This window comes from Leptinotarsa decemlineata, unplaced genomic scaffold (genome assembly GCF_025532065.1).
Source record: "Leptinotarsa decemlineata unplaced genomic scaffold, Ldec_3_MD MMD2_tig00000035_RagTag_RagTag, whole genome shotgun sequence".
Lineage (NCBI taxonomy): Eukaryota > Metazoa > Arthropoda > Insecta > Coleoptera > Chrysomelidae > Leptinotarsa > Leptinotarsa decemlineata.
This window is the reverse complement of record NW_027412540.1, coordinates 1,809,789-1,826,351: the sequence shown is the minus strand read 5'-3', so window position 1 is coordinate 1,826,351 and position 16,563 is coordinate 1,809,789. Positions and strand designations below refer to the sequence as shown.

General features: G+C 33.0%; 1 protein-coding gene and 1 long non-coding RNA gene across 3 annotated transcripts in view; one reads left to right on the top strand and one right to left on the bottom strand.

The window, feature by feature from the left end:
• Positions 1–16,563, bottom strand: part of LOC141480963 (uncharacterized) — a 193,500-nt gene that overhangs the window by 105,823 nt on the left and 71,114 nt on the right. The window lies entirely within an intron of this gene.
• On the top strand, positions 1,536–15,398 carry LOC111513323 (uncharacterized). Of its 2 annotated transcripts, none has more exons than XM_074171719.1 (6): positions 1,536–2,133; positions 2,196–2,341; positions 4,852–5,100; positions 6,284–6,362; positions 11,889–12,109; positions 15,128–15,398. In XM_074171719.1, the coding sequence occupies exons 1-6, from the start codon at positions 1,665–1,667 to the stop codon at positions 15,293–15,295; spliced, it is 1,332 nt and encodes a 443-aa protein (XP_074027820.1). In that variant the 5' UTR covers positions 1,536–1,664; the 3' UTR covers positions 15,296–15,398. The 2 variants fall into 2 exon arrangements, with proteins under 2 accessions (XP_074027820.1, XP_023025294.2); XM_023169526.2 differs by having other exon boundaries at positions 6,284–6,719.

Genomic DNA, 16,563 nt, shown 5'->3' with positions numbered 1-16,563 from the left:
CCGCCATTATCACCTTATCTCCGCTATAGGATTGAGTTCAAAATGTCTTTTTTTAGGTGCCGAGTAAATACATAAAAACGCAGAAGTATTCGTGTATTGGTGACAATTTACAAGCTGTCATTAATATTTTAGAGGAAAGTCGAGCTTTAAGAACAGGGTCAAGATTCAATTTCCCAGAACAACTTTGCAAGAAAGCCAAAAAACTGGTAATTTATCAAGTCCCAGTCCCAGTCCCAAATTGGCTCGACCACCCAGGATATTAAAGGAGGCGGTCACGTTCCCCTTCAGCAAATAAAGAAAAAAATTATTAGAGAGATAGCTGAAAGTAACGGGTAATCTTCAAACATAGTGGATACGTTAATTAGGAAGAGAAAATTTACTGTACACACCAATGGATTGGTGTATTTTGGTTCGTATCGAGATGTACAACGGGCTGTTTGGCTGGAACGTTTATCGCTATTCATAGATCTCATTCCACATTTTTGATTTCTCAACTTTTAGAGGCGTCTGAAACCCTATTGTCACTTATTCTGTAAACGTTCTCTAAAAGGTATATTGATTGGCACTGGATTTCTTTGGTATATGAAACCGGTTCAATACAGCAACATTTGGGCATTAGAGCGAATTGGATAAAGTGTTTTTCATATATGTCCGTCTAGAAACTATCAAACATTTTCATATAACGCTGTTCAGAATGTGACGTTTTTCGCTATTCATAGATCTCATTTCACATTTTCTGATTATTTAATCTTTCAAGGGCCTCTAAAATCTTGTTGTCATTTACCGGTCTCAACAATTGCAATTAGTTTCACTTATTTTCTAGCCGTTCTTCAAGTTATGGTGAGTGAGTGCACTCGGACCGCCTTGCTGATCCGAGTTGAAATATTTCACCAATCTTTATTGAGAATCGAATAAATCGTTTTTCGCAATATCTCTTTAGAAATTATCTGAAGTTTCCATAAAAGGTAAAGGAAGGTTTATTGTTCGTAAAATTTGTAGAAATCGTAGAATATAGGACTACTGTCTTGATCTTAATGAATACATCTCTGATATATTTTACCAATTATACCTATCATTAGTTCACTTCGAGAATCTAGAATATTAAAAAATATCCAACATATTATTTCTTTATTTCCTTGTCAGGTTTGGATTTCCGCTAAGCTAGGGCCCCTTTGCGATACTGGTCCTTAAGAAAATAATCCAAAATGTTAGTTGGAAAGTTAATAACTGCACATGAAGGTTATAAAAAATTTCAAAATCTGATTACCCGACATGAATCATAAAATTGTTAACTGGTAATGTGTTTGGTGAAAGATGTACGAAAAATAGAATATTTCCATACTCATTTACTTTCTTTTACGATCGTATTTCCTAATTAAATACACGATCGTATTTCCTAATTAAATATCGAAAAAAAAATTTCATCGCCCTGTGTAGCCTGTGTTAACGGTTAAGCAGTGTATAGTGTATCTATCTGACCTGACACCTAACGCAACCGAAACAACCAATGAAATGAATGCATTTTCTGTTTGCAGACCGTACTGGCGGGCACTGGAACTTATGAAAACAAGTGTTTTCATTCTAACCTCTCTTGTCACTTTGAAAAAGATTTCGAATTTTTAAATGTTTGTTTTCAAATTTAAAAGTGTTGAGATCCGTAAAACATGACACAAAGGCTGAAAAGTTGTTCGAATAGCATAAATCTTGAAACGATAGCTTGTGAACGGTACATGGCAAGACTTCTCAACCGAGAAAAATCTTCAACTCCCAATAGTGCAAACTCCAAGGATAGAGACCGCTCAAGGAAACAATCCTCAGTGAATCAAAACCAACTGTCGAAAATCAAATCTAATGTAAAACAACAAAATTTTCCTTCTCCCAAACTTTCTCAGAGTCCTACCAGATCTGGTCCGCAATACACAGATGATTCTGCTTTTGTGGAAGTTACTGTTAAAACAACCAACCCCAGACAAAGGTCTAGATCAACAACAGTGGACAGGGAACCGTGGGCCCAACTCCTAAAACAACAAAAAAGTGGAGAGAAAGTTTCTGTCTTTGGCAATTTTGATCCTCTACGAACTTTACATTTTCTAGCTAAGGAATTGCAGTTTCAACTTCAGGCTATTTTACCAGGTTGATAAAAACTTTAAATATGAGGTGAATCTAAAGAGTTGTGTAAAAAATATATTTTCTAGATGACAGTAATTTGCAACAAGTGGTGGCTGATATGCAATATGCTTTGAAGAGAGTACCCCCTGAAGTGGCTTCAACAGTTCATTTACAACAAGCTGTAGATATGGTTCCTAGGAGAACTTCTTCGAAGTCTCTGAGTGACAAACCAGTAAGTTTTATTGATTTCTACAAGAACAAAGTAGTGTTAGACCTTTGCCATTTTCAGGGTTTTTGATTTATAAAATAAGAAAATAGTGTTAAACTTTTGCTATTTTTATATTTCTATTATCTAATAATAGGTGATTTTAACATACCTCAGTTGCATGAGTACTACTCAAACTTGGTGAGGGACACGTATGTAGAAATATTCCTGAATTTCTTAAACTTTCTGGATAGTAAACAGCACAATAGAATATGAAACGATTTGCTAATGTTGACTGGTGTGGTCTAGAATTATTTACGGATCCTAATTTTACAGTGAGTTTCTTCAAAAGTAAAATTAATGAAATTTTTGGTATTTGTATTTCCAAATGCAAGAAAAATAAAAAGTACCCCCCATGGTTCAACAGACAAACAATAAAATATATCAAAGTAAAAAAACAAACTAAGGTTAAAATGTAGACAAAACAGTAGACATAAATTAACACAGAAAATTCGTGATTTGAGAGGGAAATTGAAAAACGACATTAATTCAGCTCACACATTATATTTAATTAAGGTTCAGCAACACTTGAACGATATTGAATATTCATATGACATTGATATTTCTAGTGTCTTTGCAAAACACTTCCGTTCAGTTTATACAAATGACTGTATTGATGGTTTAGCATTTACTGATAATACCAGTCTTGAATTGATATCTTTGCACTACATAGATCATGATGATTTAATCGATGCAGCTAGGAGTTTAAAGATGAAAAAGTAAATTTTGCCTGATAATATACTACCATTTATATTCAAAGATCTTGTCGACTTCTTGTTATAACCTTTGAAAACTATCTTTAACCTGTCCTTGAGAAGTAAAATATTTCCTGACATATGGAAAGAAGTAAAGCTTATTTCAGTCTTCAAAAAAGGTGAAAAAACCAATATTATTAATCACATGCCGGTGGTAGTGTTGTTAGCACCAGTCAAACTTTTCGAGACTCTCTTTAAATATCACAGTTCCAACATGGCCAATATGATTTTGGTTTTCATCCCAACCTAATAAAATTTTAAGTTCATGTCTATTCAATCCAAAACACAGTGTAATAGTGAAAGGACATAAGTCCAGTCCATTTATTGCATCGTCTGGAGTTCCCCAGGGTTCCTTTCTTATTTATTATATGTATCAACAATCTTGTAAAAAATATCACATCATTTTGCTACTTATTGTTTGCAGATAACTCAAAAATGTTCAGAATATCAACAGTTGAAGATTGTGTACATCAACAAAACGATATAAATAACATCTTTGAATGGTCATATTTAATAATTTATATGTAATCGGCAAGAACAAATTATTATCAAAATGCTCCATTAAATGCTATGTGAAATGGCTATAATAATGTATGAAATGACTGTGATATATTCTTTCAAAATCTTGCTAGTTTTATAAATAGGTTGTATCAAATTGTATAACTCTCATTAAATATTTTTTTAACTTTTTTGTCATTTTGTTGTATGTAGTATGTATAAATCTATTTGTGAAATTTACCTTTCCTAATCTGTAAGTGGCCATGGTCTATAGAGTTTGTAAATAAATTTAAAAAAATAATGGAAAATATTGATTTTGGTTTTATAGGGCATTTTCATACAATTGAATTGAGCTTGAAAAAATTTGCGTTCTGGAGAAAGTCTGCAAATTCAAAGAGAAAGTCTTCATATTTTATTTGTTTTTCTTTCTCTTTTACAATGATATTCTTCTCAACCAAAGCTGAAGACAACAACGAATATTGTCTTACTTCTGTAGTCAACAAGGTCTACATCAGGTTTATTTGCTTGTATCAGCTTGACCTGTTTAAAAAAGTGTTGAAATATATTAACGAAGTCTTGCCTTTTTAAGTGTAATTCCTAGCACTGGTTGGATGATAGGCAGTGAAAATCAATTGTCCAGTCTCTGGGCACGAACCACCGGTTTATACAGCAGTCTATTGAATAACTGAAACGAACTATTCACGCTAACCCAACCAGCTACCGTCTCGCCTGGTGAATGAATACTTCAAATAAATTTGACACTTCTCATTCACCACAATGAATTCAATATATCCTCCGAAGCGTGTGGAAACATTGGTGTGCCAAATACGGTAATAGAGCACTCTTAGGACTGTTTATGGATATAGATTGAGACTGCCTATGCTGGACATGCCGACAGCAAATGCATAAGGCTCTTAAACATCTCGCTGCAGGGCCTATGCCTAGTTTCAGGAACCTCTATATTCATTTCATGTCTATAATAGACTAAGGTTTTGAAGACATGATGAACCTCTTAGTATCCAACCTCAGCCCACTCTACTTGAAGAATGCAAATGTCAGATGCTTCAATAAGCTGAAGTGTTTAATGTTGTTTAAAAGACCCCCATGCATGCAGTTAATTTGATAATAAAATTTCTCTAAGATGGTTCATCTAAGCAATGTGATTCTTGAAAAAAAATGTCAGTAATGTATTAGGTATTTCTCATATTTTATATTTTTATTAAGGAAAAACTAAAAACTTCTACATATGAAAAAGTTACTCAAACTCCGGCGTGTGTGTCGACAGAGGATAAAGACAAATTGCAGAGAATCATGGAACAGAGTACGATTAAATTGGAGGCCAGCTGTAGGCAGATGGAAAGGCTGTGCACTGAACTAAAGAATGAAAAAGAAAATTTGGAAAAGCAATTGCTCGCAGAAAGAAACAATGTTGTTTTTTACAAGAAGAGAATTGCTGATTTGGAGCTTGAAAATGTAAGTCTTCATTGATTTCATTTTAAAAGTGTTGAAGTAAAATATACACACTGAGTAGTAATACCAAATGATAATCATCAATTCCTTTTTGGATGGTATTTTCAATTATAGTGCAAATAATCAGACATCTACGCAATTGATTGGAGATTCAATCTGATTTCATATAATATTAGATATTATATCAGAAGTAAGAGCACTAATGAAACTCAGGTACCAGCATCATTGCTGGTTAGGAAATGGCTTTGTTTCATAATTTTCATTATAGTAATTGTTATGTCTTTATGTAAGTTTCTGAATAAAGTTTTTCACTTGAAAAAAAATGAAAATTTTCATTGAAACAATAATAATTTGAATCATACCAAGTTGTATCTTTCTGTGTCCAGAAAGATGCGCTCATTTAACAAGTTTTCATCGTTTTCTTGCCATAGTATGGTGGTATCACGTATGTCAATCTCACTCAGGTCACTAAGACAGATCCTTGGGGAACTCCTCAATTAATTTTTGAAAGATCAGAGGAACGATTCTTCAACTTACAATAGCTTCTTCCATCATTTAGGCCAACATAATTAAATCATTTATCATTAAAAAAGTTGAAAATTGCACCACTTGCTTTTAGAAATTAGAAATTTAAATCATAATATAGAGAGTGTTATGTTGGTTTGAGAATATCAATAATATCGTTTCAACCATTTTTTCAATCACTCCTGAAGTAGTTGAGAATGAAGCAATGGGTCGGAAATTTGAATGAATTTCCAACTTTTTACCTTTATGGAATGGCACTATAACTGCCGTTTTCAAACACCAGAGAAAGACACCACTAGCAAAGGATATGCCTATTTCTTCTGCTAGAATATATAATGCTTCGTCTGATAAATTCTCTAATATTCTTACAGATACATCAGAAGAATTCTTATCTTTGATTTCCTTAAAGGTATATTAATGATCACTGATATCTGTATTGCTTACGTGAAAGCCATACCTTGTAGATATTCTTTTGAATTTATTAGCGCCTTTATATTTGAAGTCAATTTTTAAGTTATAGTACAAAAGATATAATTAAATATGTTTGAGTTTATTATTGATTGAGTAGGGAATTTTGTAGTCAAATTGTTTATAATAGACCAAATTTCACGAATTTTATTAGTCACAAGCGATATCTCTTTTCTCTCCTCCTGTTTTTCAGAATGAAATATTGAATCCACGACTCAGAGTTTTAGAAGAGGAAAAACGCAAGCTGGAGTTTGAGCAGCAAAAATTAGAAAGTGAGCATCGCAAACTGGAATCTAATGTAAATAGTATGGAGTGTGAATTGAATATGTTGAGGACGAAACGTGAAAGCCAATCTGTGGATGCACTGGACAAACTCAAAGCACAAATAGATGATCTCAAAAAAGAAAAAAATGCAATTGAACTAGAATGTAACAAACTCAGACATCAAGTAGCACTGTCCGCTCTTGAAAAGGAGAAATATGTCACAGTTTTAGCATTGAGAGATAAACAGATCAATGAAATCAGAACAGAGATGACTCAACTTCAAGAAGTTGTTAATGAACAGTTGACGGAGCTACATAACGGCCCATTTCAAACTATGCCAAACAAAAAAGAAAGTGATAAGGAAGGTGTGTTGAGTATTCATTCATCACTATGTTATTAGCATTTCCTGCTAGACTTTTTTTCAATCTCAATTCACTGTAAGTAGACCTTTCAGATAATTATGTTATGTGGTGGGATGGTAACCGGTTGAGTTGATGTGGGTGGTTTACTCCACTCACTCAATTGACCGCTGTGTGAACCAGTGCCGGTGGTACGAATCGCAAGGCCAAACTATCGATTTCAATTTCCTATCGTTCAACATGTGCTAGGTAAGGTAAGACCTCGTTAGTCCTTAGCTCGCACAAGTTTCGACTTGTGAGAGTTGTCGTTCCTAGCGTAGGGTGCGAAAGGTGGAAACGGAAAAACAGATTTTTTTTCATAAAATCAAAGATAAAGAAAGAAACGATGAATTATCAGTCTTTTTGGGGATTTTCATTTTCCACAATATGAAAAAAAAATGATATTGTAATGTATTACATATTTTGAACTATTCTTAAACATAGTGAATTTGTTTTTAAAGACTATAATAACTTTAATGTTCTCAAATCATAGGATATATTTGGATGTTTCATAATTTGGAATTTAAATCAGTCATTTAATAATTAATAAATTCAAATTTTGAAATGACTCAGTCCACAGGTGTGATCGAGGTCTTATACATTTGTTCCTATTCCCATATATTTTCTCAATAGCCTCAAACTGATGATCCCACTCGTTATCCCGCTCATTATGAAAGATAGAAAGTTGGTACGATATTTGGAGGTATTTCAATAAAACTGAAAAATTGCTTTTTCTGAAACTAACAATAACTTTCTTAGTTTTCTAGATTTTCAGTTTTCAGAATTTAGACATTATATTTTTTTATCATCTGGCAAAAATGCATGACAAAAAAGTTTTTCAAGCCCACCAGATTATCAACATTTGTCTTGGTGTAATTTAGATATCATATCTCGTTTTGTTTTCGGGAAGACTCTTATGGAAAATTGAATCGTTTTGATTTTTTACTTTTTGCAGGAATAGAGCATATGCAAGCATATTCCAGTAATTAAAAATTAAATATTTTCATTGTACTTAGAGTTCAGGATTGCGTCCATAAGAAAAATTGAGTAGATAGTTCAGAACAATCAAGATATCCGATATAAGAAATTACACATAAAGTGAAACAAATATGAAAAGTTGTTTGTCCTATGGGATTTTTGAATGTTGGAAACTTAGAAAGTTAAACATTGACTGAAAAATATTTTTTGCAAAGTCAATATTTCTTTCTGTTCTTGTGGGTTTTTCAATGTTTCATTATCTGGATAATGTCATAAACTACACCTTACGATTTGATCTCCACAAATTTTATTTTGAAAAAATAGTTCACATGTTTCGCACGACATGTTACACACTAAAAGTTCATTCCTTACTCTAATATTTATATACCCTACAAGAACACAATTGAGACTACCTACCCAGGTACTTACTCGATCATAATTACAAAGCATCTACTCAACTTTTTTACACCTATGGTACATCCTCAATTATGATTACCTAGAGAATATTATATCAATTTTACATCAATAATAATACTTCATGGGTTTCTAAGAAAACAAGTGAACTATTCATTTTCACCTAGTCTTTCAGACGGTAAAAATGATTTGACATTTTCAAATCATTCCTTGGAATACAACCACAAATTCCCGAATCTAAACGATACGGACATTTTGCACTATTTTATTTATTTATTTATTTATTTGTAATACAATACTCTACAGAACATAGCCCAATTACAGAGCAGGAAATAACAGAGTATAATAAATACATCACAAACAAGTGACTGTAAAGTCTACAAACACTACAAACAATACAATCAAGTGACTATAAAGACTACACATTTTATATTTATTGTAGGTGACAAAACAATTATTTAAGGAAGTGGGATTTTATATTTGACAATTTGCAACTAAATATATCTAAATTATCGCTAACAGAATTTGTCACTTTACATATGGTATGGATCGGAGAATTCTCCAGAACATTTGTGCGAGATGTTTTTATATAGAAAGTACTCGGGTGTCTGGAACAGATTCTAGGAATGCAAATATTAAACTTTTCCAGTAATGTTGGGCAGTCAGCTATGCTTTTGATAATTTTATAGGTTAGTACAACACTATAATATTCACGCCTTTTTTCGAGACTGCAAAAGTTATGCTTTTGTAGTAATTCAGAATGGGTTGTTCCTATTGGAGGATAAATGCCATCGGTTTTTAGGCTTAGCAGTTTTAAAAATCGTCGTCGAATTGCTTCTATTCACAACTGACGCGTATTCTAACTTTGATCTTATGAAAGCATAGAATAAAGTTTTTAAGGTTGAAGTTTCTTTGAAATCACTACTGTTACGTGCAATTAATCCGTACAAACGACAGGAGGAGGTTACAACATTATCGATATGCCTATTAAATGATAGTGCAGTGTCAAGTGTGACGCCAAGATCAGTAAATGTTTCTGGTCTCACCAGGGAAACGTTTTCTATTGAATAATCAAAGATCAAGATATTTGTTTTCAAACTGTAGGACATGACCTTACATTTATCCGGGTTCAGCGACAAGTTTTTTCGATAACACCATTCTACAACCCGTCCTACATTGCTGAGAGGTTCACACAATCATCTATGTTCTCAACAAGGCAGTATAGTTTTAGATCATCTGCATATAAAAAGAAATACATCTGCAATATCATTAATGAATATATTGAAGAGCAACGGTCCCAGATTTGAACCTTGTGGAACACCGGAAGAAGCACTATATTCGGTAGATTTGAAACCATTGAGTTGAACATATCGTTTTCGATCCCGTAGATAGGACTGAAAGAGTGCGATTAAGGATGGAGATAATCCAAAGGCTACTAGTTTGTTCAGTAGAATGTCAGGTCAAGCCTGTCGAAGGCCTTAGAAAAGTATGTGTAAATAACATCAGTTTGGGCCCTATTGTCAATAGATTCAGCAATACCCAACAGTCAGAAGATTGGTGACCGTTGAAAGATTTTTCATAAAACCGTGTTGGTTTATACTTATATTGCAACTAACACGCCGATATATAACTCGCTCCAGCATAATCTCAAAAACTTTTGCAAAGTTGCAAATAATAGAGATATTCCGATAATTTGAAATATCTCGTCTTTCTTGAAAATGGGACAGACTTTTGATGATTTCCAGATCCTTGGTATTGTAGCCGATCTTAAGCAGATATTAATTAGTATAGATAGAGGACGAGCAAGCACAAGTGCACAATCTTTTAGGATGAAAGCTGGAATGTCATCTGGACCAGTGGTCTTTTTAGGCTTGAGCGACCTTAGTGCCTCGTATACTTCGTTTTCACTGAAGCTTGATATATCAAGAAAGTGATTATTGTCAATATCAGAGTTTGGTTGAAAAGGGGAAGAAACGGTATATGATTGTTTGAAAAGATTGGCAAAACCGTTTACGATATTAGAGGGCCCCTCCAGCAATTGACCTTCAAAATTCAGTACTTGTGATATTTTGAAGCTACCCCGTTTATTATTTATAAATGACCAAAATCTGTTGGGATTGATATGTATTTCTTCCTCACTTTCACCTAAGAATTTTTTATATGTCACATCAATATCATGCTTTATTTTTGCTGGAAGATGTTTGAAATCTTTAAAGGCCTACAGATTACACTCACGCTTCTATTTGCGCCAGATTCTGCTTTTAGCCCGCAAATCTCTAATAATGCTTCTATTATACCAAGGAGGATATTTATTTTTGGATTCAACTGTATACTTGGGACAGCAGCGATCAAAAACATTATAAAGTTTTCCATAGAAATATGTGGATGCATCTTCTGAGTCATAAGAACTTCCAAGAAGGTACAGTCAATATGAAATATTTGATTATACAGTTGTGGATAGTTGACTCTTTTGAAATTATAATTATTCTGGAAACAGGAATGCAGTTTATTTTTGTAGTTAGCCTTAGCAAGCAAGGGTTGGAAACTCAATTATTTGGAATCCTTGGGAATTCATAAGCATAAGTATTGCGAATGTAAGCTACTAGATGATCAAATCGATCTTGTCTACTAGCCAATTTTCAAATTAACGTACCCACGTTTTTACAGGTAAACAAAATGCAGATAATCAATCATTTCAGTTTATTGTATTCGTTTGAAAATATTCGTATAGGACGAAACTGCAGTAACGTTAGTTACAAATACAAGCAGTATAAAAACATAGGAAGTTTTATTTCTCAATTTTCATGATGATCTATTATGTGGTAACGGCTACATCCATCAATTTACATGAAAAACTTATGAATAAGTATAACGAATTACTTTCACTCACTAAAAACACAAGAAACCACACCAATTCATGAAAACAGCTGACAGGACTTTGTTTTTGTTTTACCATCTGGCTCAGTGTCATTATGTCCTGTAGATTTTGGCATATTACCAAATGCGGCATCAAAAATCACGTTAGGTTCAATTCAAAAACAATCACCGGAAGTGTAATGCGCTGAAAAGAGGATCGCATTTTTAGAGATTAGGAAAAGTACTTGTTTTTGAATTCATTCCAAGCCAGAAGTTCCAGTTTTATCATTTATTAAATTAGGTTAGAATAGGAAGTAAGGTTAGGTTATGAAACTAAAAATAAGATATATCATTTCAGCAAAATTCAGTTAGACGAAAGCAAAATTGCCCAAAATATTTCCTGTTGAATCAGCTTTCAATCTCCAGTAATAAAGAAGACCAAATTGGGACACTATATATGTTTATACTATTTACAATTTACATTAACAAGTCCTAGAAGTTGAACTCCAGAAAAATGTATGATCAGGACTATTATACAATGTCCAAGATAAGGAGGGGCACCGTAAAAAAAAATCAAAGTTTGAATTGGGAAAATTTGTCCATTTTAGAGTTTATTAAATTGGCATTTCAAAATTTATCAATCAAAGCTTATGGAGAATCATAAGTATAGTATATTGTCAAAAAGGCAAATTTATGCTGGGTGACTATTTCTCCTTTACATATAAAAAAATTCCGAAAGTACAAATAAACTTGAACAATCGCTTTACCCATAAAAATAAAGCATGTTTCACTCATTAAGTTGGCATCATCAGGAAATGTGTAGAAAAATTATTTTCATTGGATTCATTTTATGGCAGAGTCCTAATTCTATCTATCAACTCATTTCAGATTATTCTTTGAACACTCCTGGTGGAGGAAATAACAAAGAAAACATAGGTGATATTGGAGATAATACTATGGCTACCATCTACAACAGTGAGGATCCTCAGCACCCATTCTATATTTGCAAACCCCATAGCTCTTTTAGGGACCTTCCTTCTGGTGACTTAGATACCTCTACTTTGTTGCAAGAAGTACCAGATGATTATTTTTCAGGACGTCCAACTAAGGTAAACAAAATAGAACCATTAGTTGCGTTAGTTAATTTTCCATGTACGATATTATTAGTTTTTAACAGAATTTGAAAATTTTCTTCCAAGAATCTGAGATTAGATTACAACCAGGAGCTTGTCAGTTCTTTTTCAACCATCAGTCTCTCATAAATTTCTTATTCACTACCACACAACTACAAATCAACAACTTTTTTACTTGTAATTTTTTAATTCGTTAACCTGCTTCGAAATAATATGTGTGTTTTCTAATTATCCACAATGCACTGTAGATAGTTCTTCAATTCAATTTCAACCATTTGGAAAATAGTACTATCAACTGATGATACAAATTTGATATATTTCAACAAAGATATACAATTAATTAAAACAAATAAATATTTAAATAACCACAAGTTTACTTTGAATTTTTAAAAATCATTCATGTTCACTAATAAAAGGCCAAGTGAGTCAACAGCTGTCAAATCACTAGTATTTAGGACTAGAACTATCTAGTCTACTACTGTGTAGGTCTACATAGAGATCAAACCCTTTTGGGGAATAGCCAGATTGATGTTATTCATTCATCAGAACCTATCATAAGGATACTTTATAAAATCAGACATACTTCTCTAAAGCGTCTGAAGTCAATTTGTTTTTCACTGATTTCCAAAATTAGAATTGAACTATACAACTTTGAACTACTAGTTTCAAGTTAAGATGTTAACAAAATGAAGTTGACCTTAGATTTATTTATAAATTAAAAGTTCTCATTTTTATGCAGTTGTTTGTAAATAATAAAATATATCCCACTATGGAATCAATAGAGATTAAAAATATTCATGATTATCATACCCAAGATCTTTTACTGATCCTGCTTCTTGAGGCATAGGTTAGGATTTCTTAATGCTTGAGAGTCAAAAAATGATCAAGCACCAGAGGTCACTGTTTCAACCTGTCATAATCAGTGGTGCTAGGCTGATTGGCTGTAGGATTGAGTATAAGTAAGCATGGACGCATATAAACAATGGTTTCAACGGTAGTATGTTTCAAAGCCAAGCTTCAACATAGACGGTCGATTGAGAAATTGCTCTTTGTCTTAATTTACACTGCAAGACAACTGAACCCAACTATGAAATCGTGGTTTAGCCTATCATCACTGAGGAGGCCTATAGCATGTCGCGAAGTTTTGAATTGTGTTTGGAAAATGAATCAAATTTAAAAATACCAACAAAAACCGGAAGTGGGAGTGATAAATTAACTCGCAGGTCAATACCAGCTCATTTTTCTTAAACAATAAATCGTATTTTTCACTTCTGATTGACTTCTGATTAAACACTGAAAGAACTAAAACTTTAAGATTTTTGAAAGTTATTAGATGTGGGAAAACCTCAATGGAAATATTAATGGCTTGTGATATCAACACGTTTCAGATACTTGGTAGTTTTTGAGAATAAGCTAGTAGTTAGAATATATTATTTCTTGGGAAAGAAAGTGTTTGGCTTTCTACTATCCATCTTGATACAAAAAAAAAATGGGATGAGGGAATCTTCCAAAGAAAGGAAGGAAGTAATCGATTTGAAAATAAGTAACTCTATACATGGATGTGTAGATCATGCAAATAAGTAACTTTCAGACACAAACTGAAAGAAAGTCCTCCTGAAACAGCTATTTTCATATAAACATTGAATATATTATTTCACTTTGACAACACTGATCAGCCAAGATTCTGACCCCGTTCCAACCATCGCACATATCTTGTGACGCCACACTAGCTTTCGACTTACTCGCAGTTTTAAAATCACGTATCATAATAACGGTAAATGCTAACGATGTAAAAGTTTTGCCATTGTCTTCTGGATGACGAACATTATCAAACCATTTTTTCACATGCACAAAATGAAATTTGACTCAACAATCCTATTCTTTTTGGCTATTGGTTATTTTTTAATTCAAAAATCGTCCCTAAATATGTGAAAAATGTCCTTTCCGTATAATTCAATACTCCACTATGCCTATTCCTATAATTTTAGATAGGTTTAGAATTATGTACCCAAAATCAGTAACTTACAATTAGTGATCAGGAAGTGACAGAAATTACAGGTTGGAATATCCACTTTCCACTGGACTTATTTATGCATAAAAATTAACAGTTTTCAACTAACAAGTTACAAATAAAAGAAGGCAAAACTTAATTTTTTTCCAGAAAATCTAAGGCTACAGATTTTTTCCCTTCTTCCACAACTTTCTTGTCCCAACAATAATGAATTTTTTGACAATAATGTTTCTCTTACTGTTTTCTGATATTATTTATACTTGAGCTATTTTTCAGTTGTCGTACAATATGTGTTTCCATTCCGGTATCATTGACTATGTCTGAAGACTGTATCAAGGAGAGATACATACGTACTAGAAAATAAATATTTCGAAATAAAATCTCGAAATATTCGTCTCTCCCAACTACCGGATGCCTACCGGAAAATAACTACTTCCCCGGATAAAACCACGCTGGATATTGAATTATATCCGACAGACATTTATGCAAGATACTTCACAGAGATTAGTCCTGCTGATGTTTCTCGTTCATCCAGCAGCAGGACAGTGCTGAAATTATTCAAGTATATCACCTACAGACTGGTTTCGAATTATCACCTCTCATCAGTGCAGATTTGACCCAAACAGCAAAGTGCCTGGGACTCGATCAATTTCAGCGCTGTTCAGCTGCATGTATGAAACCTTCATCTAAGAAAGATTGTTCACTAGTAACAGCTCCATCTCGTGAACAAAGCCCCAAACGGAAAAGAACCATCTCATATACCAAAACTCTAACAGCAGTTGAGCAGTGTTGAAATTAATCGAGTCCCAGGCACTTTGCTGTTTGGGTCAGATCATTTGTGCACTGATGTGATGTAATACCTCGAAACTCGCCAATTTGTTTTCTATTCAGATAGATTTTATCATCATTTGTATTAGTGAAAAAATGTGTTTGAACAATGAAAACTAGTTAAAATTCAGATTTGATTCAAATGTTTTTTCCAGGACAAGAAACCAGCTAATTCTTTGGATACCATGCCTCTGATTGAGAAGCTGGATTCCCACGCCAGCATCAGGAGTTTATTTAATGATGTGAAAAAGACTGCATTTGCAGTGGCAAATACTCCATCACGGGTACAGAGTCGTTATAATATTGTTGAGGGAAGGCACTAGAGAGAGTCGTTTGTACCATGACAAAAAAATGTAGTTATGTACATATATATATACCTTTAATTTTTGTAATATCATTGACTGTGAATAAATTAATGTCCATTTTCGAAGTTATTCTGCATTATAGGAAGCTTTTTCTAAAATTTTAACACAATCGGAAAAACTATTCTTGGTTTTCCGTATCTCTATTGATTTATAAAACATTGAGAAACATCCCAAAGTACTGGAACTGTAATACTCTTGAATATTCGAGGTTCGGACTTGCATTCTCCAAAAAGGTTTTGACAGACAATGGAAGTCTGAACAATGAATGAACCAAATTCAAATCTACATGTTTTCTTTCCGATTTCATTTTCCATTAATTAGCATATGAGACAGTAACCAGTTGGTTAGTGTAGGTTGTTATTTATTGCTATTTTTTGTGGAAATTCATATTAAATATAGGATAGAGAAAATGACTTTTGTCTAATTTCCACTAAAATGTCATTTGTTATGACTGATTTCAGTTTATTAAGCCATTCTCAATAGTTTACTTGACAATGAATCAACTGCTGTTGTGAATGCAGGGTTGTGATCAATCCTGTTTTGGAACAAAGAAAGTTCATTGTCTAATCCACCCTAGAAATAGCATATTATCAGTCGAAATCTTCTTTATTTCGTAGCTTGAGGGTTATTGTTAGTATGGGGGCAGCAGCTGGCTAATGAAAAAATATTAGAGAGGATTATAATTATCCCAATTCATTATAATGATAATAATAATAAGTATTTATTGAGTAATAAATACAAAATTATTCCCAAAAGGACCGGATACATTTTAAATGTACTTGGTCCTTTTGTATCTCATATTTTTCTCTATCAATCGGTGGTTCTATGATCAGAGATGCAAATTGGCCTTAATAGTCGGAGAGACACATTCCAGAACAAATATAGTGATCGCAATCTAGTGATTCTAGTATAGTCTAAAATTTTAAGAAGTGAGATTGAATTTACAATCAAGCCACTTCTTTTGTTTTGTTTTAACAAACTGGCCAATAAACCTTTCAGAATATTCATAAATATATTCCAGTCATTTGTGCATAACCTGTAAAGAGTGAATTTGTAAATATTTAAGTGGTTCTAATATACTCCACAAAATTCTGAGTACAGTTCATCATTAAAATTATTGAAATTCAAAGCGGTCACATTTAAATTATCTTTACAATATATTGCGACATATCCATTAGCAACACATTGAATATTTATACAGGAAATATGTAAATTTTTCTCAACAA